Source organism: Salvelinus fontinalis, unplaced genomic scaffold, assembly GCF_029448725.1.
Source record: "Salvelinus fontinalis isolate EN_2023a unplaced genomic scaffold, ASM2944872v1 scaffold_0404, whole genome shotgun sequence".
Classification (NCBI taxonomy): Eukaryota; Metazoa; Chordata; class Actinopteri; order Salmoniformes; family Salmonidae; genus Salvelinus; species Salvelinus fontinalis.
This window is the reverse complement of record NW_026600613.1, coordinates 137,509-164,008: the sequence shown is the minus strand read 5'-3', so window position 1 is coordinate 164,008 and position 26,500 is coordinate 137,509. Positions and strand designations below refer to the sequence as shown.

Genomic DNA, 26,500 nt, shown 5'->3' with positions numbered 1-26,500 from the left:
AGAGTACTGTACGTCATCTGCCTTGGCCTTACTGACTACACTTATATTTGATGCCGTATGGAGACTGGAATATGTGTAGTGTAAGGATCCTATGAAATCTGGGGCAGTGAAAATGAGGACTGAAAAAAAGTATTACTTACATGAAATACATTGCAAGTAAATGTATGAAATATATAACCATAATAAATGTGGGATAGAATATATTGGGAAAGGTCCTTCATCAATAAGATGACCCATGCTGTTAAAGTGAACCTGTGTCTGTGAGGAGGAGAACTGCATGTACATAACATTGAGAAGTAGACAGAGAACAGGACAGACAGAGACACAGGAAGAAACAACAGAGAGAGAAAGAGAGGAGCATACCTGGCTTGTAAGAGATTCCTGGTGGGAAGAGAAAGCCCTGCTGGGCTGCGGCGGCTGCTGCCAGGGTTCGTTGGTCGTGTGGAAAAATGGGGATCATGAGCGGAGGCATGTGACCCTGGACCTGCTGAACAGATAGAGAAGCGGAGATCAGAGAGAGGCCTAGCTGAGCTGCAGACACAGACAGCAGTACACTGAGGCAGGCAGGCAGGGGGAGAGGAGAGGAGAGGAGAGGAGAGGAGAGGAGAGGAGAGGAGAGGAGAGGAGAGGAGAGGAGAGGAGAGGAGAGGAGAGGAGAGGAGAGGAGAGGAGAGGAGAGGAGAGAGCAGATCACAGCCTGGCCTAACACGTCCTGACAGGGGGCTCTGCGGCTCTGACGGCCCTCGTGTGCTCACACAATACCTGGCCCGGCCGCGTCTGTTCCTAATCCCCCCAACACTATTTCACAACGGCACATCAAAGGACCCAGCCGCACGCGCATTGTCCCCCCCGCCCAGAGGGTATGACACGTGAGAGGCAAAGAACGGGAGGTTACAGATGTATTTGAGCACCTGTAGAGGTCTGTATGGTGTGTGTACGGTGTATGTAGGTGTGTGTACGGTGAGTGGGATGACTGATGGTGACAGATAAAGACTGGTATGTGAATAGATCAACACAATGTCCTTAGGCTGTTCGCTGTACTGTCGGTGGTGTGGTGAGATGAGATGTCGAATCATAACACTGTAGTGTCGGTAGTGAGATGAGATATCGAACCATAACACTGTAGTGTCGGTAGTGAGATGAGATGTCGAACCATAACACTGTAGTGTCGGTGGTGAGATGAGATGTCGAACCATAACACTGTAGTGTCGGTAGTGAGGTGAGATGTCGAACCATAACACTGTAGTGTCGGTGGTGTGGTGAGACGTCGAATCATAACACTGTAGTGTCGGTCGTGTGGTGAGATGAGATGTCGAATCATAACACTGTAGTGTCGGTAGTGAGGTGAGATGTCGAACCATAACACTGTAGTGTCGGTGGTGTGGTGAGACGTCGAATCATAACACTGTAGTGTCGGTGGTGAGATGAGATGTCGAATCATAACGCTGTAGTGTCGGTAGTGAGATGAGATGTCGAACCATAACACTGTAGTGTCGGTAGTGAGATGAGATGTCGAACCATAACACTGTAGTGTCGGTGGTGTGGTGAGATGAGATGTCGAATCAAAACGCTGTAGTGTCGGTGGTGTGGTGAGATGAGATGTCGAATCATAACACTGTAGTGTCGGTGGTGAGATGAGATGTCGAATCATAACGCTGTAGTGTCGGTAGTGAGATGAGATGTCGAATCATAGCACTGTAGTGTCGGTAGTGAGATGAGATGTCGAACCATAACACTGTAGTGTCGGTAGTGAGATGAGATGTCGAACCATAACACTGTAGTGTCGGTGGTGTGGTGAGATGAGATGTCGAATCAAAACGCTGTAGTGTCGGTGGTGTGGTGAGATGAGATGTCGAATCATAACACTGTAGTGTCGGTGGTGAGATGAGATGTCGAATCATAACGCTGTAGTGTCGGTAGTGAGATGAGATGTCGAATCATAGCACTGTAGTGTCGGTAGTGAGATGAGATGTCGAACCATAACACTGTAGTGTCGGTAGTGAGATGAGATGTCGAACCATAACACTGTAGTGTCGGTGGTGTGGTGAGATGAGATGTCGAATCAAAACGCTGTAGTGTCGGTGGTGTAGTGAGATGAGATGTCGAATCATAACACTGTAGTGTCGGTGGTGAGATGAGATGTCGAATCATAACGCTGTAGTGTCGGTGGTGAGATGAGATGTCGAATCATAACGCTGTAGTGTCGGTGGTGAGATGAGATGTCGAATCATAACGCTGTAGTGTCGGTGGTGAGATGAGATGTCGAATCATAGCACTGTAGTGTCGGTGGTGAGATGAGATGTCGAATCATAACGCTGTAGTGTCGGTGGTGAGATGAGATGTCGAATCATAGCACTGTAGTGTCGGTAGTGAGATGAGATGTCGAACCATAACACTGTAGTGTCGGTAGTGAGATGAGATGTCGAACCATAACACTGTAGTGTCGGTAGTGAGATGAGATGTCGAACCATAACACTGTAGTGTCGGTGGTGTGGTGAGATGAGATGTCGAATCAAAACGCTGTAGTGTCGGTGGTGTGGTGAGATGAGATGTCGAATCATAACACTGTAGTGTCGGTGGTGAGATGAGATGTCGAATCATAACACTGTAGTGTCGGTAGTGAGATGAGATGTCGAATCATAACACTGTAGTGTCGGTGGTGTGGTGAGACGTCGAATCATAACACTGTAGTGTCGGTGGTGTGGTGAGATGAGATGTCGAATCATAACACTGTAGTGTCGGTAGTGAGATGAGATGTCGAACCATAACACTGTAGTGTCGGTAGTGAGATGAGATGTCGAATCATAGCACTGTAGCATCGGTGGTGAGATGAGATGTAGAACCATAACACTGTAGTGTCGGTGGTGTGATGAGATGTCGAATCATAGCACTGTAGTGTCGGTGGTGAGATGAGATGTCGAACCATAAGACTGTAGTGTCGGTGGTGTGATGAGATGAGATGTCGAACCATAACACTGTAGTGTCGGTGGTGAGATGAGTTGTCGAATCATAACACTGTAGTGTCGGTAGTGAGATGAGATGTCGAACCATAACACTGTAGTGTCGGTGGTGTGGTGAGATGAGATGTCGAACCATAACACTGTAGTGTCGGTGGTGAGATGAGTTGTCGAATCATAACACTGTAGTGTCGGTAGTGTGATGAGATGTCGAACCATAACACTGTAGTGTCGGTGGTGTGGTGAGATGAGATGTCGAACCATAACACTGTAGTGTCGGTGGTGAGATGAGATGTCGAATCATAACGCTGTAGTGTCGGTGGTGAGATGAGATGTCGAACCATAACACTGTAGTGTCGGTGGTGTGATGAGATGAGATGTCGAACCATAACACTGTAGTGTCGGTGGTGAGATGAGTTGTCGAATCATAACACTGTAGTGTCGGTAGTGAGATGAGATGTCGAACCATAACACTGTAGTGTCGGTGGTGTGGTGAGATGAGATGTCGAACCATAACACTGTAGTGTCGGTGGTGAGATGAGTTGTCGAATCATAACACTGTAGTGTCGGTGGTGAGATGAGATGTCGAACCATAACACTGTAGTGACGGTGGTGAGATGAGATGTCGAACCATAACACTGTAGTGTCGGTCGTGAGATGAGATGTCGAACCATAAGACTGTAGTGTCGGTGGTGAGATGAGATGTCGAACCATAACACTGTAGTGTCGGTGGTGAGATGAGATGAGATGTCGAATCATAGCACTGTAGCGTCGGTAGTGAGATGAGATGTCGAATCATAACACTGTAGTGTCGGTAGTGAGGTGAGATGTCGAACCATAACACTGTAGTGTCAGTAGTGAGATGAGATGTCGAATCATAGCACTGTAGCGTCGGTGGTGAGATGAGATGTCGAATCATAGCACTGTAGCGTCGGTGGTGAGATGAGATGTCGAATCATAACGCTGTAGTGTCGGTAGTGAGATGAGATGTCGAACCATAACACTGTAGTGTCAGTAGTGAGATGAGATGTCGAATCATAGCACTGTAGCGTCGGTGGTGAGATGAGATGTCGAATCATAGCACTGTAGCGTCGGTGGTGAGATGAGATGTCGAACCATAACACTGTAGTGTCGGTGGTGAGATGAGATGTCGAATCATAACGCTGTAGTGTCGGTAGTGAGATGAGATGTCGAACCATAAGACTGTAGTGTCGGTCGTGAGATGAGATGTCGAACCATAACACTGTAGTGTCGGTGGTGAGATGAGATGTCGAACCATAACGCTGTAGTGTCGGTGGTGAGATGAGATGTCGAACCATAACACTGTAGTGTCGGTGGTGAGATGAGATGTCGAACCATAACACTGTAGTGTCGGTGGTGAGATGAGATGTCGAACCATAACACTGTAGTGTCGGTGGTGTGGTGAGATGAGATGTCGAACCATAACACTGTAGTGTCGGTGGTGAGATGAGATGTCGAACCATAACACTGTAGTGTCGGTGGTGAGATGAGATGTCGAATCATAACACTGTAGTGTCGGTGGTGAGATGAGATGTCGAACCATAACACTGTAGTGTTGGTGGTGAGATGAGATGTCGAATCATAATGGTGTAGTGTCAGTTGTATTTTGAGATGAGATGTCGAACCATAAGACTGTAGTGTCGGTGGTGAGATGAGATGTCGAAACATAACACTGTAGTGTCGGTGGTGAGATGAGATGTCGAATCATAACACTGTAGTGTCGGTGGTGAGATGAGATGTCGAATCATAACTCTGTAGTGTCGGTAGTGAGATGAGATGTCGAACCATAACACTGTAGTGTCGGTGGTGAGATGAGATGTCGAACCATAACACTGTAGTGTCGGTGGTGTGGTGAGATGAGATGTCGAACCGTAACACTGTAGTGTCGGTAGTGAGATGAGATGTTGAATCATAACACTGTAGTGTCGGTAGTGAGATGAGATGTCGAACCATAATGCTGTGGTGTCGGTGGTGAGATGAGATGTCGAATTATAACGCTGTAGTGTCGGTGGTGAGATGAGATGTCGAACCATAATGCTGTGGTGTCGGTGGTGAGATGAGATGTCGAATTATAACGCTGTAGTGTCGGTAGTGAGATGAGATGTCGAATCATAACGCTGTAGTGTCGGTGGTGAGATGAGATGTCGAACCATAGGACTGTAGTGTCGGTGGTGAGATGAGATGTCGAACCATAACACTGTAGTGTCGGTAGTGAGATGAGAAGTCGAACCATAACACTGTAGCGTCGGTGGTGTGGTGAGATGTTGAACCATAACACTGTAGCGTCGGTGGTGAGGTGAGATGTCGAACCATAAGACTGTAGTGTCGGTCGTGAGATGAGATGTCGAACCATAAGACTGTAGTGTCGGTGGTGAGATGAGATGTCGAACCATTACACTGTAGGGTCGGTGATGAGATGAGATGTCGAACCATTACACTGTACTGTCGGTGGTGAGATGAGATGTCGAACCATAACACTGTGGTGTCGGTGGTGAGATGAGATGTCGAACCGTAACACTGTAGTGTCGGTGATGTGGTGAGATGTTGAACCATAACACTGTAGTGTCGGTGGTGTGGTGAGACGCGATGTCGAACCGTAACACTGTAGTGTCGGGGATGTGGTGAGATGTCGAACCATAACACTGTGGTGTCGGTGGTGTTGTGAGATGTTGAACCATAACACTGTAGTGTCGGTGGTGTGGTGAGACGCGATGTCGAACCGTAACACTGTAGTGTCGGGGATGTGGTGAGATGTTGAACCATAACACTGTGGTGTCGGTGATGTGGTGAGATGTCGAACCATAACACTGTGGTGTCGGTGATGTGGTGAGATGTTGAACCATAACACTGTAGTGTCGGTGATGTGGTGAGATGTTGAACCATAACACTGTAGTGTCGGTGATGTGGTGAGATGTTGACCCATAACACTGTGGTGTCGGTGATGTGGTGAGATGTTGAACCATAACACTGTAGTGTCGGTGATGTGGTGAGATGTTGAACCATAACACTGTAGTGTCGGTGATGTGGTGAGATGTTGAACCATAACACTGTAGTGTCGGTGATGTGGTGAGATGTTGAACCATAACACTGTAGTGTCGGTGATGTGGTGAGATGTTGAACCATAACACTGTAGTGTCGGTGATGTGGTGAGATGTTGAACCATAACACTGTAGTGTCGGTGATGTGGTGAGATGTTGAACCATAACACTGTGGTGTCGGTGATGTGGTGAGATGTTGAACCATAACACTGTAGTGTCGGTGATGTGGTGAGATGTCGAACCATAACACTGTGGTGTCGGTGGTGTGGTGAGATGGGAGGTTGAACCATAACGCTTCATAGGGACATGTACAAACAAACAGGGACACCCTCACACAAACAACCTGCTGCCCTGACTGACAGGGAAGATGAGCTCAGACATACAGCCTCTATCTCATAGTTTTGGAGGATCATTGATACAGATGATAAAAGCCCAGGCGATCCGGTAATTTACAGCAACGGCTTTCAGCCGCTGTCTGTTTGTGATATTTCATCTTAACGTCCAGAGCCATGCCCTGCCCCCCACATATCCTACACTGCTCCTCAAACTGTCTAAACTGTTTCAGTCTGACATTATTAACCTTCACTGTCCACGCTGAAGCTGACTGTCCTGTTCGGACTCTCTACGGCAAGAGGATAAATATGTGCTCTAATTGCGTGTGTAAGTCTGTTTGTGTGTGTAAGTGTTTTTGTGTGTGTGTGTGTGTGTGTGTGTGTGTGTGTGTGTGTGTGTGTGTGTGTGTGTGTGTGTGTGTGTGTGTGTGTGTTTTTGTGTGCGCGCATGTGTGTGTGCGTGTGTGCTGCCTGCATCTGTGTACGTGTGGGTCTGTTTTAAAGACAGCGAAAGGCAGTAGACCAAGTCTGTCGACCTTGTGTGTTGTTAATGTCTCTTAGAGGCAGTGTAGTGTGAGTGTGAGTGTGAGTGTGAGTGTGAGTGTGAGTGTGAGTGTGAGTGTGAGTGTGTGTGTGTGTGTGTGTGTGTGTGTGTGTGTGTGTGTGTGTGTGTGGTTAATGTCTCTTAGAGGCAGTGGGGGGGCTTCAGAATGAGACAATGCTGAGAGCTGAAGCAGAGCCCAATCTGACTGTGATCCTCTGCTTCCTGCTTGCCGGTGATAGGGAGCAGCCAGGCTGTGTTGGGCCTGCGAGGGTTAATCTAGCACCGGGCCAGCCCACCTCAGGGGAACCCGCCTGGAAAACGGGTTAATAAAGGTCAGCCCCCAAAATAAACACTTTACAGAATGTTTCTCCATTCATCCCTCTTTTAAATCAACTTGCAATAAAACGGGTCTGGGTGCAATTACTCCCGCAGCATTGGGGCATGAAATCAACCTGCTTTGAGCAACGACTTTTCCCCCACGTTCTAGCTGAGGTCTGCTTATGATCTCTGTCTGCTCCCCCTGTGTGCCCTGATCTGGTGCAGCAGGGCCTGTTCCCCACCGCTTTATATCCCCAGGACCACTCTATCGATCTGGCCAGAGGTGCATAGGTACACTGAAAACTAAATAAATAACACTTTCTGTCTACGGAGCTTTTCAACAAAGTGCAAGTACAGAAAGTACATTAGAAAAGGAATGGAGAAGCATGTAATTTCCATTTTTCTTTCCTATAATCTGAAAAGTATTTCCATAAAATGTGCTGCGGCTGGAGAAAAGTCAATGACCTGGGAGACTGGTGGAAACGACCTTAAATAAAATGTGTTCCAGGTTTCTAGGCAGAGGGGATGAAAGATGGCTTATGGCCCGCATGTATAGAACATATGAAAAAACGCAATAATTAATGTCCCAACATGAGTTAGAGCCAGCAACAGGTGAAGGGGTACACTGGGGAACAGGGCCTGCCCTGTGTTGGAGTGTTCGTTCTATAAAAGCAGATGAAGTATTTTTCTGAATGTACTGCACTCACGGTGCAGAGAAAGACTCTCTGAAGCAGACTCTCTCCCTCCCTCTCTCTCCCTCAGTACTGAGTGTGTTAGTCTACCCTCAGGAAGGCTATTAAGGTCAGTCAGATACATAATTGCAATTAACCTTACTCGCATTAAACTAACAAAACGAATCAGGCTAAAGCCAGGGTGTTACACTGAAACTGCTGCTCCAAATGTGCAACGGAAGTGGAACTATTATTGTAATAAGCTGAATACACTGAGCTTCACAGATTCAACACATTTAATCATAATTCTATTACTCCATAGCTATGAGCGGCTTATATCACTGATAAATATTTATCTTAACTATTCCCTGTCATCATTGTTTCAAACAGTAATATCATCAGTTTAGTTGTTTAATGAAATCAGACGTTTGTTCATACAAAAGACTGAAATAAATGTGTTTCGGCATGTCGACACTAATTACTGTAGAGATCACTCTAGGAGCAGAAGGAGATTCTGTTCAGATATCTGATGCCATATAATTGGAATCTGAGAGAAAATCTATATATCAAGAAAATACAGTGTCAATCAGACAATAGCTAAATTCATCAAATATCCTGAATGTTGCCTACAAACAAAGCTGTAAATGAAAAGGGAAATCTCTCCAGTGACAGCACTGTGTTTTTAATGAATAGATATCACAATAAAGAGATTTACCCAGGCAAGAGGAAATGTAAATGTGTATCGGGGAAAATAAGTGCATTGGGTTTGAATGGTTGTGATTTACAGTAATGAGCACTGTGCATTAAACTTTCATTTACTCTGCTAATGTCTGAGAAAGGGAAATCAAATCTGGAGAAGCTTCAAAGGGCCAGCTAATAGTGGAAGTCTAGCCTTCAGCCTGTCAATTAACACATGGCACGGTAGTTCAGCAGACAATGCATTTATCAATTTACACATTATCACTCTCGTTTTCCATTGACTGGAAACAACCGTCAAAAAAGCATCAGAAGAATGCCAGTTATGAGAATACATTGTTGATAAATTACAGATCAGCTCCCAGACAAAAGACTTCCATTTCAGTGTGTGTGTGTGTGTGTGTGTGTGTGTGTGTGTGTGTGTGTGTGTGTGTGTGTGTGTGTGTGTGTGTGTGTGTGTGTGTGTGTGTGTGTGTGTGTGTGTGTGTGTCAGTTTCGCCACCCTTTGTGGCAACACCCAGACCCTGAAAGAGTTACCCTGAAGTTCATCTGCCTATCGGCTGGGTGCCCAGAATATTTCTATTGCCAGGATGATCTTGAGGAGTCTGATAGAATGAAGTGGAGCAGATGTGAGCAGAGCACCTGGGCCGCGTCCTCCCCACTCATTGTTACACTGGCACTGCTCCCTCTTTGTCTTAGCACTGCTAAGCACTGGATAATACCATTTCACACCCTCTGCCCCAAAGCTTCATTAAAGATACATGAATGGGCTATCTTATGAGGAACAGGTGCTATTGTTAGTCCCAGAAGACTCGGCACTGAGGATCGGACTCGGAATACTTGAGGAAGAGCATCTGTAGTGATCAGTCAGACAGATAGTTGGCTGGGGCTGCTCCCTCTGCCAGCACACGCACCAACAGAGGTTTCCAGGGGTGAGAGAGGCCTCTCAACCGCCTTGCAACATGTATCATCAATTCAGATGACCTGATGAAGTCTGTACCAGTACAGAGTGCAATCTGTTTCACTCTCAACGATGTGCTGGCATAATGAGAAATGGCACTAACTCTCAGTTTTAATTAGATTTAACACTGTGAACAAGATTTTAAATCAATAAAATTAAAAAAGAACACAAAAATATCTGTGAATATAATAAAAAATGACTGAAAATAAAGTGTGTAAAACCAGCTTGAGTATACAGTGAGATTCATTCTAACTGAATCAATGTCATTAGTGGAAGCATTGACATCAGCACTACAGTGTTGTAATGGTGTACAGCAGCAGCTAATCCCGGGGTCAGCCAGTTCAGAGAGCAGAGCCAGCCAAAGGCCTGGGATTGACCATGGTCAGATTACCATTACACGCACTCAGCGTAAGAGACAGGGCAGACATGAGAGAGAGCACTGCTCTTCTCTTCTATCACACACACACACACACTGACAAACACACACACACTGACAAACAAACACACACACACACACACACACACACACACACACACACATACAGAGACATACACACACTGACAAACACACAGGCACACTGACAAACACACAGGCACACACTGACAAACACACAGGCACACAGGCACACAGGCACACACACACACACACACACACACACACACACACACACACACACACACACACACACACACACACACACACACACACACACACACACACACACACACACACACACACACATACATACAGAGACATACACACACTGACAAACACACAGGCACACTGACAAACACACAGGCACACACTGACAAACACACAGGCACACAGGCACACAGGCACACACACACACACACACACACACACACACACACACACACACACACACACACACACACACACACACACACATACATACAGAGACATACACACACTGACAAACACGCGCATGCAAACAAACACATACAGGTGCAAATGGAGATGTACAAGCCATTACTGTGCTCAATAGGGCCCCTGTCAGCACCTATGCTCCTCACTGTCTCCTCACTGTAGCGGTCTTTAAACAGGGCCCAGGAGACACCCTGCAGCACAACCGACCCAGACCAGCAGGCCACCCGCACCCCCAAACACTAACACAGTCTGATCCTCACCAAGCGTCACTGGGATGCTGTCCTCTACCCCTATTTAAAGGAGGAGGGGAGTTGTTTTAACATGTCCAAATTCCCTCAATGTTGACAAGATGAGATAGAAGACAGAAAAGGAAAGAAAAATGTTTTTCTTACTGTGTTACAAAAGTTTTGAGCTGCTGAGAAGCACAGTGGGAGTCTCAGGTGAAATGTCTAAGCAGTAGCTGACTGACACCCTCCGACGTGCTACCCAGATGTGTTTGGAGGAATATCAGACCTGTATGTGAGGTTTCATCTTTATTCATTCGATTTAAAAAGAGTCACCCAGAGTATATCAGTCTAATAACATGACTTGTGCAGTTACATTATAAAACTAAATAGACAATTAGGCAAAATGTTTGCTAGAAATCACTAACAGGGAGTCTAAATGTGCTTATTAAACCTACACTATTTCTGCCAGCCGTTCTGCCACAACTCCAGCAATCCCACTTTTCACATCTTACATGAGGAGTTAGAAAATACATTGGGTTGATATAATCTGACCCAGAGAGGACTGGCTCCAGCTGTTACTGTAAGTGCTGATAGTTGACACGGCGTTCCCCCTACTCTCCACTGAGTCACACACCAAACGCCTGCAAGTGGAAAGCACCTTAGGAGCTCCATTTGAAGGTAAAGAGATCTACAGGAAGCTGGCAGCCCTGGCTTCATCCTCACAGAAAGCACTGTAACACTGACACCAGACGGCCATGTGAACTCAACACCCAGCCTGCTACTGTGCTGCTGCTGCGGAGAGAGAGAGAGAAAGAGCTGGGCGAATGCTTTCTGGAGCCCAACCAGGAGGAAGATTACTGAATGGAACCACTCATGGGCTCTAGAGGCTGTGCATTACTTTGTTCTAGAGAGGTCAATTCATAAAACAATCCTAGAGATCCCCAAGCACACATTACTCCCACATCACAGGTCATTTATCAGTTAACCGCACTCCTCCAGTGTGACCGCACTACAGCTTTACGCACTAATCCAACACAGGCTCTGACACGCACAGAGTCACGGGCACACACGCATGTACACTCATACAGGCACATACACACTCACAAAGACACAATGTGACAGCACAAAAGGGTGTGCACACACGCACACACACCCACTCACCCACACACACAGTCCAGTGTAGTCGTGTTATCAGAGTCCCAGACATTGTGCTCTGTTTGGTGTGTGATGGTAATCAGGCCAGTGGATCGATAACGCTGAGCCAGACTTTGATCCTTCAGCCTTGTGGCTAGCTGGTATTAAGGCCAGGTCTCTACCTCCCTCCCCAAAACCTCCCTCCCCTCCACCCGCCTCCCCTCCACCTGCCTCCCCTCCACCTCCCTCCCCTCCACCTGCCTCCCAGACTAGAGAACATTGTTCCCTTTGCTCTGAAATGTGAGCCCAATCTACTACAGAGGTACAGGTCAGCAACAAAAGGTCCTTGTTCTGAACATGACTGTGACCCGTCTCCCCCTTCCCTCGGACCCTGAGACCTCACATTTAGCCAGCAGGTAAAAGATTAACATCGTCTGCCAAAGTACACGTCATTCTCTATTCTGCTGGAGAGGCGTCTGAGCAAGAGCCTGACTAATAATACGTGTACGATATGCCGCTGCTCTTTGACAACAGGGACTGTCTGGAGGGTAGGGGAGGGGGGTAGTGTCCACTCTCCCTCCAGTCTATCTGCAGCAGAGAGCAGGGTAAGGTGCAGAGGAATCCGACACTGGGGTGAGGTCGGGCCGTCTGGGGAATAACCAATAGATGACTTCTTGTTCCACTAATTCCTTACACAGTAAAACAAGCTCTCTTGGAAGGGAGCCATTCCAATATGTCTATATTAAGTCTGCTGCTGTTAAAAAGCAGGGCAGACAGCACCCTCCAGCCCAGCCCCCTCCCTCCCCCTGATTCCAGGCTGGCTCAAGAACTCTGCACCGACTGGAGGCTGCTGTACTCTACTGTACTGTATGCCACACTGCCACACTGGAAACCATTCATACAGTATGTCAGTACACTAAAGGTTATACCTAAACAATTATAGGACATTTAGAAGTGTGATGTTTAGGTTATGATAGAAATAGTAATATGAGACTGTCCAACCATAATGCTGAAGATAAGAATAGAATATGATGCAGCATACCAGTATGTTGGTGAATGTTACTGATGTTCAGAATAGAATATGATGCAGCATACCAGTATGTTGGTGAATGTTACTGATGTTCAGAATAGAATATGATGCAGCATACCAGTATGTTGGTGAATGTTACTGATGTTCAGAATAGAATATGATGCAGCATACCAGTATGTTGGTGAATGTTACTGATGTTCAGAATAGAATATGATGCAGCATACCAGTATGTTGGTGAATGTTACTGATGTTCAGAATAGAATATGATGCAGCATACCAGTATGTTGGTGAATGTTACTGATGTTCAGAATAGAATATGATGCAGCATACCAGTATGTTGGTGAATGTTACTGATGTTCAGAATAGAATATGATGCAGCATACCAGTATGTTGGTGAATGTTACTGATGTTCAGAATAGAATATGATGCAGCATACCAGTATGTTGGTGAATGTTACTGATGTTCAGAATAGAATATGATGCAGCATACCAGTATGTTGGTGAATGTTACTGATGTTCAGAATAAAATATGATGCAGCATACCAGTATGTTGGTGAATGTTACTGATGTTCAGAATAGAATATGATGCAGCATACCAGTATGTTGGTGAATGTTACTGATGTTCAGAATAGAATATGATGCAGCATACCAGTATGTTGGTGAATGTTACTGATGTTCAGTAAATTGGTTGAAGCATTAACATGTTAAGAGTACAAAGCAGAAGAATGAAGCTACTCCCCTGAGAATAGACGTGATCAATGTAGATTCAACAGAAATGGTGTACTTAATGCAAATTCTTGAGTCTCAAATACCTTAAATGTAATTTAAGTTTGTAAATATTTAAAGTAATTCGATTTGTATTGAATATAATATATAATATCAAAGATAGGCCTTGGGGTTGAAATGTTATGTAGGGTACAAAAGCTGCTTTCATGATACTCTCTCTCTCGCACACAGAGGCGAGCACACACAGACACACATACGTACACACCCACACTATCCCCTCTCCCAAATAAATGTCCTACTATTCCAGAACCAGATTCTTACATTACTACCACCTCTACAATGTTACATTTCCAGAAAACATGAGATCTGTGTGGATGTTTTTTGTTAGGCACACAATGAAATAGAAGGGAAAAAAATCATATTCTGGCATGGTCTGGTCATGAAATTCAAAGGGTTTGCAGTAAACTGGTCAAATCCATGGGGACTCCCTCAAACTGCATGGGTAATGACAGGAAAGATGCAAACAGACATAAACAAACCCACAAGTGAGTCTGGGCCTGGCATCATTATCCTGCGTATACATCCCACTTCTATGGGATTGGGAATAAGCAGAATGCCTCTGACCCTCACTGCAGGGGGGCGGGTGGAGTTGTAAAAGAGGTCGGACACGGCCTAGTCAGAGAGCCCACCATAACCACGGTGAACAGGCTGGGGGGATGTCAGGAATAGAAGGGTATGAACATGTGAAGCGTAGGAGAAAATGTGAAATACTATTGGAATATGCCTGTGAAATCCTCCAATCCCTCAACATACTGTTAGGAAAGGCCAATCTCTGAGGGGCAGAAACACATGCTCTCCACATAGCATTTTATGTTGAATTATTTCCCTTCTGATACTTTTCATGTGTAAATCATCCCTTGTAAAAATATACTTCTGATGTACAGTCATTTTTCTGATATTTTCTCATATAATTCGGGTTCATTTAAAACCAACATATGATTTACATTTTTACTTTAAACATCTACTGTTTCTGTGAATATAAAAGAACACAAAACAATTCTAACAACCTCACCATTGTGGAGACTGGGTGGGAGACTGAGCGGGAGACTGGAGTGAGCTAATAAGAGACTGCAGTGTGTCTGGTGGTGGGACAGAGAGCTGGCTGGCTGGCTGGCGTTGGACCACCCCTAATCTAATAATGGCATTGTCCACACGGCGGCTGGCTGGCCTATGGGCTGGAGGCTGGTCAGGAGGGGGCTGGAGGAGCAGGGGAGGACTTCCCCTTCTTCCTGTCCTCTCCTCTGCTCCCTCCGCTCCACTCTGCACATAGACTGAGCCTCTGTCTTCACAATTGCCTCCCAGCTGCTGTGGCTTGGGAAAACAACAGAGTGGGCTCTGTTGTCCGGCAGAAAGCACGATTGTTACGAGGGACCACTTTATTACAGGCATATGAGTGTGCCAAGACTTTAAAACACGCTCAAATGTCATGTGCACACCAAGTGATGGGGAAGAATAATTCTGGAGAAAAAAATACCTAAAAAACAAAACAATTCTGTGTCTGAATAATGGTGCAGAACAGAACGGGCCATTCATTGTGTTCCATAGGGAATGCTTGGACTCTCCTCCGCCCAAAAACAAAAAGGGTATTTTTTTGCTGCCATGGGCTGAATGCTTTGCTTTGCCACCCCGGCCCTAAGAAAACACGGGCCCCCTTTCTCCCTGCCGGCTGGCCGCACACACTAGATCCTATTAATGCAGCCCTCTCCCTGTGAGTGTGCCCACTATGGAGGCCGAGGGCTGCGCAGAGCCAACGCAAAGACAAAACAGTTTGCTCAACATTAGCAGGGAAAACACTGGCCGAGCGGAGAGGGAGAGGAAGAGGAAACTAAGTCAACTTCACACTGGAGGATGTGTTCTCCGTCAACTGATATTTTCCTTCAGAGCACGGGGTCCAATGAGTGCCAAGTATAAGGCGACTGGCCACCTTCATCCAGGAAAGGATTATGGGGAGCAATAGAGTTGTAAACAGGTGCTTTATAATGATATTCAGAGGTCATAGAGTACGGCTTTATGTATCATAGCTACAGTTGGCCTCGTTTCACTATCAATAATGAGCTGTAAAGTGCTCCTGTTAGGGTTATGAAGTGTATTTAACAGTATTGTCTTATCACAGAGCTCACTAGGTTCCCTAATGCCTGATGAGATGCACTACAGCTCCAGTGATCTGCTGTCTTGTGTTGATTACTGTTATCACTAGCATTGAGCTACTATGAGAGGCTGCAGGATCCTGGCATAAATTACTAAATCCCAGTGCTTGTTTGGAATCCCCTCAGGTGACTAATTTAAGGCAGACACTCAGGTGTGACTTTACACATTACAACTGTTCATGTGACAGCCCTTGTCAAGATTCAGGCAGTTCATTAACGCAGCCTAAACAGGCGAGGTGTGGGAACACAAAGACGCTGCGCTGCCCTGCTGATAATTACAAGACCGCTAGGAGATGTTGTGTCATTAACATTAATAATGGAGGTGTCTTTATGTACATGCTTACATCACCAACAAAGACATGTGTGTTCCTAGCATATGTTCCCCACACAAATGTGCCTTTGTGTGCCAGGCAGGCAGCCTCTATGAACCCATCACATCGTGTAAGTACTGGGGATGTGTATCTTTCAACGTTTACACTCTCTACAGTTTGCCATTCACAAGCTAGGGCCCAGTGTCAGAGGAAATGGTGCCTAATGCAATAATAAGTCCATTCAATATCCCCACTCTCTGTGTGTACCTTAACCCTGACCTCACGAAGAAAAGGAAGCCGGAAGAGTCTTTCAGCGGCAAGGCAGATGTACGTCGACAAAACCTACAGAACGAATCGTCCCAGATAGCCTGGACTGTTTATATTCATAATGTGTGAATTTGTTTTAACAGGCCAGCGATATTACTAGTCTTGCTGTTCGTCCACTTAGCTTCATTTCCAAACCATCACAGCCATTGCTGAGGTTGTATCTATTAAGCCCTTTTTGTGCATCATTAAGTTTTAACAGGGGTGCGAAAGCTTTATTGTTCAAATTGCACACGACTTTATTTAACGTCAGCGTTTCTTCTGCTTCCTGACAAGAAGTCACATTTCATAACTAATTAAATTGAGCCCAACACAGGCCACTAAATGGAATTATTTGCATTCAAGTGTCAATATATTAAATCACAGGGGCTAATGAGTTGGGTCAACACTTTCTTTTATCTCTAGTCTTGCATGTGCACATCTTCATCAGCTAACAGTCTCCTTTAACTGGTGGGCGAGCATGTTATGTAGGGCTGGATCTATAGAGCTATCTCCCTCCCTGGGCTCAAGCCAAGCTGATATGATGAGACCGTTAGGGCCCCCGAATAATCCCACTACTGCCAGCCTAGCTAACACCGTCTGGAAACACGCTATCACTCCCTGCTCTATTATTCTCTTGCTATAATGCTAGTAGTTGATCTGGCTGGGCTAATTGGGGAACTTACACATTCCCTTTAACAATGTCTATTTTGGTGCGTTTTGCCAATGCATTAACAAGAATCTCTTAGAAGATCATTTGCGCCTGGAAAACAACAGAAACATCTGAGAGGCATAAATTAGGAGCCATTATCTTTGTTCAATTAGCAGCCACCCTTGTGTTTATCTAAAGTTCATTTGAAATGATTCCCCATTATATGGTAGCAGTGTGCTTTGTTCTCACTAAAATGTTAAACAAATAAAATGTTGTGTGCAATTACCGTTCATTGGATGACAAGGGCAAAGCATATTGTGTGTAGACTACAGTACAGTACAGGCTCCTGAGTGGCGCAGCAGTCTAAGGCACTGCCTCTCAGTGCAAGAGGTGTCATTACAGACCCTGGTTCGATCCCGGGCTGTATCACGGCAGTGATCGGGAGTCCCATAGGGCGACGCACAATTGGCCCAGCATCGTCCGGGTTAGGGGAGGGTTTGGCCGGGGTAGGTCGGGGTAGGCCGAGGTAGGTCGTCATTGTAAATAAGAATTTGTTCTTAACTGACTTGCCTAGTTAAATTAAATAAAAATACAGTAAGCCAGTAAATTGGGGGAATTACTGTATAGGCTTGTGTCACATGATCTTCAGATCGGGTGTGATGGGCAAGGTACCCTATTACAATGACTGTAAATAATGAAAATCGAGCAGGAGCCAGAGTGACCTTTATGGCACCGGGCAGAAACCACTTGGTCTGGGGGTGGATCCCACTCTTGCATTTGTCCTGATAATCTCCTGTATGTTCCACTATAGGTTAGAATGCTACGAGTCATGTTCAAGGAATAAGTGTGTGACTTAGAGACACACAAATAGGAGAGCCACACAGCACACTGCTGCAGTAGGACTGGAGCGGTTCACCTGCACACTGACTAGCATAGCATTAGTAGCACCAGACAGACAGACAGACAGACAGACAGACAGACAGACAGACAGACAGACAGACAGACAGACAGACAGACAGACAGACATCTCTCTGTGCCCATATAGAGGGGAGAGGGATTGTTGCCTTCATTCAAAACCAATGTGTGTGACACAAAGGGCTCTGTGTTTAATTAGGAGGTCCCTATTGCCTGGGCAGACAGGACCCCGCTTTTATAGAGCTTCCCCTGTGAATTCTATCAGCGCTTTGCAACACTGGGACATGGAGCTGCATCCTGAAAATCTCTAAAAAGGCTGCTATTCTTTCTCATGTGTTTTTGTTGGATTTCAAAAACAGACTCAGAGAGACAGCGTAAGACTGGTAGGTTAATAAAAGCAAATGATGTATTCAGGAATTTGTGGCGTAGTCTGTTCATCAATGATAATGGTGAAGAAGAAAAAAGTGATTAAATTACAGCTCAATGAGTATTTGCATGTAATGGAATTAATTCTACCTTGAGACAGACACACGTGTGTAACTTCAACAGTATGCCAATTTGAGCCTTTAAACGCATATACTGTCAAAATGGTTTGATTGTGTAAAGGAACCTTTAATGTGTCAACCAGGGAATTTATTGAAAGTTCCCTAGTCATACCCCCAAAATATATATCAAGTGAGAAAGGAAGCTGCTACTGATTAACCCTTTATTGGGGCCCTGGCCTGGCTAGCCCCTGGGCCCTGGACCCCTGGGCCTGTCATGCTTCTTCAAGCTCTACTGTTGTTAAATGACCACAGCAAAGGGAGGGAGGGAGGGAGGGAGGCCGGCTCTACGGCCCTGGGGATACTGTGCTGCACATATGAGAGGAATCAGGCCCTCACTAGCTCTTGAGCAGGGCCATATGTCTGTATGTCTGTCTGTTTGTCAGCCAGCCAGACCCCTGAAGGTAGAGCTTCTCCTCAGGCTCTCTCTACACCTTCTCTATGTTAACACTCACCTATAACACACTGATAAACACACAAACTCATAGGATACACAAACATACACACACAAATACAAGCACAGACATATAAACATATAAAGACACCCACACACATGTACACAAGTTCTACAGTATGTGTGAGTTGTTGTGTTGTGGTGTTGCTGTGCTTTATAGGAGTGTGTCTGCCTGGCAGGCTAGGATGTGGAGGTGGTTAGCTAGCCCTTGTGTAATTAAATAGTATCTTTAATCTGGGAACTGTCTGCAGCTATTATCATTTAACCCTTAGAAGTCCCCTGCTGTTCCTCCACACCATTTAAAACCACATGTGAGGAAACCTTTTCCACTTTGAAGTGAGGGCTGACAACAAGGCACTGGTCTTTTCTCTTCTAACTAAGGCAATGGAACTTCTTTAAAGCCAAACAACAAGTACCAGCACACTCTGTGCTCTTGGTAGATGCTATGCGGCGCAAAATATTATTGTTGTAGTATTGTTTGTATTACATTATAGTTTTTTTTTTTACTTCGTATATTTTTGTAGTAACATAAATAAATGTAATATTTCAATAACCTTAAGTCCAAAATAGCTCCAAATAGAACACAGATCTAAGAACAATAATTCTCTATATAAAGTGAATCTACAATAGGCATCATTCCCAGCCAGATGCATAAATAGAGATGAATAAAGTGTAGAGTGACTCAAAATGAGTGGATCAGTGGACGGTATAAGTCCTGGGAGGGGTGTGGATGTAGCCACCCTGTACTGGCTGGAGGGCTTGGTGGAGAGGGGGGTGGGAGGTGGAGGAGTAGGGGGTGGGAGATTGGGGGAGAGGGGGGTGGGGGATTGAGGGAGAGGGGGTGGGGGATTGGTGGAGAGGGGGGTGGGGGATTGGGGGAGAGGGGGTTGGGAGATTGGGGGAGAGGGGGGTGGGGGATTGAGGGAGAGGGGGTTGGGAGATTGGGGGAGAGGGGGTGGGGGATTGGGGGAGAGGGGGTGGGGGATTGGGGGAGAGGGGGTTGGGAGATTGGGGGAGAGGGGGGTGGGGGATTGAGGGAGAGGGGGTGGGGGATTGGTGGAGAGGGGGGTGGGGGATTGGGGGAGAGGGGGTTGGGAGGTGGAGGAGTAGGAGTAGGGGTTGGGGGATTGGGGGAGAGGGGGTTGGGAGATTGGTGGAGAGGGGGTTGGGAGATTGGGGGAGAGGGGTTTGGGAGATTGGGGGAGAGGGGTTTGGGAGATTGGGGGAGAGGGGGTTGGGAGATTGGAGGAGAGGGGGGTGGAAGATTGAGGGAGAGGGGGTTGGAGGATTGGTGGAGAGGGGTTTGGGAGATTGGGGGAGAGGGGTTTGGGAGATTGGGGGAGAGGGGGTTGGGAGATTGGGGGAGAGGGGGTTGGGAGATTGGGGGAGAGGGGGTTGGGAGATTGGGGGAGAGGGGTTTGGGAGATTGGGGGAGAGGGGGTTGGGAGATTGGGGGAGAGGGGGTTGGGAGATTGGGGGAGAGGGGGTTGGGAGGTGGAGGAGTAGGGTTTGACAGCGGAAGACAGTCACGTGGAGGTCCTTCACATGAGCAGGAGGAGGAAAAGCAGCTCTGAGCTAGATAAGTAGAACCAGACCTGGCCAATGACGAGAACGTTTAAGGCTGCTGGATTAAAAGAGTGAACCAACAATGGTCTCCACAGAAACCCATATGAGTGGGATCTTTATATCACTGCTAAACATACGGTGCAACAATGCCAGCTCAGAGTTATAATTATAAACATAGGTAATAAAGTATGGATTGTTATTGTGTTATTGTGAATGTGAGGACAGACAGACACATTGTAATTGACCTAACAGGGTTTTTCTGATTAAAAGCATCCCCCCCATTTCATCTGGGGAGCTCCGTTCTTCAACCTGCACCGTGTGAAGATAAAGTTCAGCCTTTCAGGGAATATTTATTATCTTGTGTGTGTGTGTGTGTGTGTGTGTGTGTGTGTGTGTGTGTGTGTGTGTGTGTGTGTGTGTGTGTGTGTGTGTGTGTGTGTGTGTGTGTGTGTGTGTGTGTGTGTGTGTGTGTGTGTGTGTGTGTGTGTGTGTGTGTCACTTCGACTCACACCGTACCAGCCCCATCTTTCAGGAATGCATGGACTGTTGCCATCTCCATGCACAGGAGATACACGGCAGCTCGGAAGCCTCGTGAGAGAGGAGCAGGAATTTCCACCTGGCCTATATCTGTGTGAGAGCAGAGGGGCTGGAGGATTGGGGGCTTTGTGGGGATGGGGCCTGGGGGATGGAGGGATGGGGCATGGGCAAGGACAGCTAACTGTTACTATAGCCAGAGAGCTGCACTCCATCACACCCCCTCCATCACCCCCCCCCCGCAAACCTCTCTGACCCCCACCTGTCATCACAACCTCCCAGTCAGTTGGCCCCTGTGGGCAGGGAGCAGACCTTCAAACAATTACTACCCCCAATAGACTGACCTAGGGGTCCTCTGAGACTGGAGTTGCCCCTGGGTTGGATCAAATACAGCCATTAGAAAAACGAATGAAAATTCCTCCAATCCATAGCGATTATCTCTATATAAAAATATCCTCTTCACAGAAACATGTGTTCGGCCAACAACAGCAGTCACCACCATTTTATTAAGTCATTTCATAGACTGCTACCCATGCTGCTAACATATGGCTGTGCTGCCATTCACTCCTCTATAATTACAGAAAGCCATATGTAAGACTCAGACGTTAAAATAAAACCAGATTTGTTGCAATTGGGGAAGAATAAAAAGTGGGTGTGATTGTCAAGGAGACAGCCCCTAACAGTCCAATCGAGTGCCGGTCGATGTAGCTGATTGATGCAGAGGCTAAACAAACAGGCAGAACAGAGCTCTGCTTAGCATCTATTTCTGCCTTTCTGTCTCCTTAACTCATTCACACAGCTTTGATGACTCTGTTATGTAAGAAACACATGCTCTGTTACGGATCAGATTTACTTCAACATTTTGCTTTTAATTGTCACAAGCCTCTAGTTGATTCCCTAATGGTGTTTATCAAGTTTAATACTTGATTCACATAACAGTAATCCTCTCCCTGAGCGGAATTTAACAATAACAAGGGACAGCTAGAGGAACAAAAAACGAGTTTAAAATAAAACACAGAGCCTTGAGCTTTAAACTTTTGATAAGCCCCTAACACCATAATCAAAACATCTGCTATCTTAAAACAAGTGACATTGTAATCCCGAAGGACAAAGAATCAATCTCTCTCCCTCCTCTAAGTAGAACTAGATGAAAAGAGAGAGAAGGCCATTCAAACGGAGACTCAAATAAATTGGACCGTGTCTTGTTCCAGACCGTTCTGCCTGTTTCTGCACACCCCTCCCTAACTCCCTCAGTCCTTTCCTCTCTCCCTCTCTCCCTCCCTCCCTCCCTCCCTAAAAGAAAACCCCTGAAAGTGCATGGCATGCCAGGGAGGGTGTCCAGTTACGGTCCTGGTGGTTTTATTTGGACTCCTCCGGTCCGGTTTACAGCCCCCACTGATGTGATCAGTTACATCATCAATACAGCACCAGAATCTGAAGCGTTTCCCCCTGGAGCCAAACTACAAGCACTTTGATGGTGAAGAGGAGGATCTCTAGTAAAGCCCACTGTTCTCCATACTAACAGCAGGGTAACCCAATCCCCCAGTGCTGTTTTACTACTGCTAAAAGTCTGCAACACGCAGGTTTGGAAGATTGTTTAGAGTACTAATTCACTCAAAGCTGTTGTATATTAAGAGGACGGGGGCATTTTTAAGAGCAGAAAACAGAGTGCCGACGAGGTGCCTCGCTACCTCGCCCCGGCCTGCCTCATCCCTCCCCTCATCCCTTTGGTTGGCCATCTTTACGAGCAGCCAGACCAGCCCCACAGAGGACAGAGTAAAACTGGGTCACGAGGGGAGAAAATGTAATGAAGTAAGCATTAAAGGACTTGCGGTAGGATAAACAAAATGTCTAACATGATCAAACTGATTTGAAGTTGTTGTGAGATTAATCTATGCTTGATAAGGGCCTGGTGAGGGTTGTAAACAAGCAGACAGACTGAGGGGAGTGCAGCAGATGGTGTAAATATGTGTCTCTTTTGTTTAATTGTAGATATAGTGGTGTTTCATCAGGACAGATCACAGGGACAGAGATCTTTACATCTAGGGGCCTCTCTATCTGTTTGAAATAGATCCATACACTTTCAGTACCTCCCCAAGTGTGGTGGAAGAGATATAACACCCTCATCCCTGAACTGCTCATCAAGGGGAATTTCCAGGTAGCACACTAGTCTTTAACCACAGCATGAAAAGTATGATGTGTTGTGGTGATGTGTGAGTGAGCCCAGGAGTAAAGAGTCCTTATTAAGGGGACTTGGTCCCAGGGCATAGGGTGCTCTATTCTAGAGTGTATGCTAGTGAGGGTACTGTGCTAGAGAGCAGAGTGAGTTCATCTTTAGTGGAGTGATGGGAAGTCATTTCTCACAAACACTGTGGACAGTGCCAGCAGCACCAGAGTGGCCAGCTCTCTGGCCCCTCCAGCAGAAGCAGACATTGACAGTGGGGCCTTTCTCTTGGGAAGTGCACTTGAAAGAGGGATGTTTATGGCCCAGCACTAAATCCTGCTTTTGTGCTTAATGCCGTGTAAATCCAAGGGGTTTGCTTTGCTGCTATGCCTCCACACATCACAGGGACTGGGGACTGGGGAGAGCCCTGGAGGAGTGGAGAGGGAAGGGGGTGAAGAGGGGATCTATAGCCCCCTCCACCATTCAACTGGGACCCTTACAAAGTACGCCTACTACAGGAGGGACAGATTCTCACCAAGGGAAAACATGTTTACTTCAAAGTATGGAACTGATAATGAAGCCATTTGCGATGGTGAATTGAGAGGAGAATGATGCTTTAATGATCCTGCTCAAAACAGAGAACAGAGAACAGAGAAAAGAGACAGAGACAGAGACAGAGACAGAGACAGAGACAGAGACAGAGACAGAGACAGAGACAGAGACAGAGACAGCGACAGCGACAGCGACAGCGACAGCGACAGAGACAGAGACAGAGACAGAGACAGAGACAGAGACAGAGACAGAGACAGAGACAGAGACAGAGACAGAGACAGAGAGAGAGAGAGAGAGAGAGAGAGAGAGAGAGAGAGAGGGTGTGTGTTGGTAGTGAATGTGTGTTGGTAGTGGGTGTGTGTTGGTAGTGAGTGTGTGTCGGTAGTGGGTGTGTGTTGGTAGTGAGTGTGTGTTGGTAGTGAGTGTGTGTTGGTAGTGGGTGTGTGTTGGTGGTGGGTGTGTGTTGGTAGTGAGTGTGTGTTGGTAGTGAGTGTGTGTTGGTAGTGAGTGTGTGTTGGTAGTGAGTGTGTGTTGGTAGTTGGTAGTGGGTGTGTGTTGGTAGTGAGTGTGTGTCGGTAGTGGGTGTGTGTTGGTAGTGAGTGTGTGTCGATAGTGGGTGTGTGTTGGTAGTGAGTGTGTGTTGGTAGTGGGTGTGTGTTGGTAGTGAGTGTGTGTCGGTAGTGGGTGTGTGTTGGTAGTGAGTATGTGTCGGTAGTGGGTGTGTGTTGGTAGTGAGTGTGTGTCGGTAGTGAGTGTGTGTCGGTAGTGGGTGTGTGTCGGTAGTGAGTGTGTGTTGGTAGTGAGTGTGTGTTGGTAGTGAGTGTGTGTTGGTAGTGGGTGTGTGTTGGTAGTGGGTGTGTGTTGGTAGTGAGTGTGTGTTGGTAGTGGGTGTGTGTTGGTAGTGAATGTGTGTTGGTAGTGAGTGTGTGTTGGTAGTGGGTGTGTGTTGATAGTGGGTGTGTGTTGGTAGTGAGTGTGTGTTGGTAGTGGGTGTGTGTTGGTAGTGAGTGTGTGTTGGTAGTGGGTGTGTGTTGGTAGTGAATGTGCGTTGGTAGTGAGTGTGTGTTGGTAGTGGGTGTGTGTTGATAGTGAGTGTGTGTTGGTATTGAGTGTGTGTCGGTAGTGAGCGTGTATAAGTAGTGAGTGTGTGTTGTTAGTGAGTGTGTGTCGGTAGTGAGTGTATGTTGGTAGTGAGCGTGTGTCGGTAGTGAGTGTATAATCTCCACCCGGCACAGCCAGAAGAGGACTGGCCACCCCTCATAGCCTGGTTCCTCTCTAGGTTTCTTCCTAGGTTTTGGCCTTTCTAGGGAGTTTTTCCTAGCCACCGTGCTTCTACACCTGCATTACTAGCTGTTTGGGGTTTTAGGCTGGGTTTCTGTACAGCACTTCGAGATATTAGCTGATGTACGAAGGGCTATATAAAATAAAATTGATTGATTGATTGATATGTCGGTAGTGAGTGTATGTCGGTAGTGAGTGTATGTCGGTAGTGAGTGTATGTTGGTAGTGAGCGTGTGTCGGTAGTGAGCGTGTGTCGGTAGTGAGTGTGTGTTGGTAGTGAGCGTGTGTTGGTAGTGAGCGTGTGTCGGTAGTGAGTGTATGTTGGTAGTGAGCGTGTGTCGGTAGTGAGCGTGTGTCGGTAGTGAGTGTTTGTGGGTAGTGAGTGTATGTTGGTAGTGAGTGTATGTTGGTAGTGAGTGTGTGTTGGTAGTGAGTGTGTGTTGGTAGTGAGTGTGTGTCGGTAGTGAGTGTGTGTCGGTAGTGGGTGTGTGTTGGTAGTGAGTGTGTGATGGTAGTGAGTGTGTGTTGGTAGTGGGTGTGTGTTGGTAGTGAGTGTGTGATGGTAGTGGGTGTGTGATGGTAGTGGGTGTGTGTTGGTAGTGAGTGTGTCTTGGTAGTGAGTGTGTGTTGGTAGTGGGTGTGTGTTGGTAGTGAGTGTGTGTCGGTAGTGAGTGTGTGTCGGTAGTGGGTGTGTGTTGGTAGTGAGTGTGTCTTGGTAGTGAGTGTGTGTTGGTAGTGGGTGTGTGTTGGTAGTGAGTGTGTGTCGGTAGTGAGCGTGTATAGGTAGTGAGTGTGTGTCGGTAGTGAGTGTGTGTCGGTAGTGAGTGTATGTCGGTAGTGAGTGTGTATCGGTAGTGAGCGTGTGTCGGTAGTGAGTGTATGTCGGTAGTGAGTGTATGTTGGTAGTGAGCGTGTGTCGGTAGTGAGTGTATGTCGGTAGTGAGTGTATGTTGGTAGTGAGCGTGTGTCGGTAGTGAGTGTGTGTCGGTAGTGAGTGTATGTCGGTAGTGAGTGTATGTTGGTAGTGAGTGTATGTTGGTAGTGAGTGTGTGTTGGTAGTGAGTGTGTGATGGTAGTGGGTGTGTGTTGGTAGTGAGTGTGTGATGGTAGTGGGTCTGTGTTGGTAGTGAGTGTGTGATGGTAGTGGGTGTGTGATGGTAGTGGGTGTGTGTCGGTAGTGAGTGTGTGTTGGTAGTGAGTGTGTGTTGGTAGTGAGTGTGTGTTGGTAGTGGGTGTGTGTTGGTAGTGGGTGTGTGTTGGTAGTGAGTGTGTGTTGGTAGTGGGTGTGTGTTGGGTGTGTGTTGGTAGTGAGTGTGTGTTGGTAGTGAGTGTGTGTTGGTAGTGGGTGTGTGTTGGTAGTGGGTGTGTGTTGGTAGTGAGTGTGTGTTGGTAGTGAGTGTGTGTTGGTAGTGGGTGTGTGTTGGTAGTGGGTGTGTGTTGGTGGTGGGTGTGTGTTGGTGGTTGGTGTGTGTTGGT

The 26,500-nt window shown here is 46.6% G+C and overlaps 1 protein-coding gene across 6 annotated transcripts in view; it reads right to left on the bottom strand.

Annotated features, from left to right (window-relative positions):
- LOC129845925 (transcription factor SOX-6-like) overlaps positions 1–26,500 on the bottom strand; it is a 147,378-nt gene that overhangs the window by 5,298 nt on the left and 115,580 nt on the right. For 3 of the 6 annotated variants that reach the window (XM_055913895.1, XM_055913899.1, XM_055913897.1), the window contains one exon: positions 364–487. In XM_055913895.1, coding sequence (XP_055769870.1) covers positions 364–487 — 124 coding nt within the window. The remainder of the gene's footprint in view (positions 1–363; positions 488–26,500) is intronic. The other 3 variants (XM_055913896.1, XM_055913898.1, XM_055913900.1) reach the window with 1 other exon arrangement.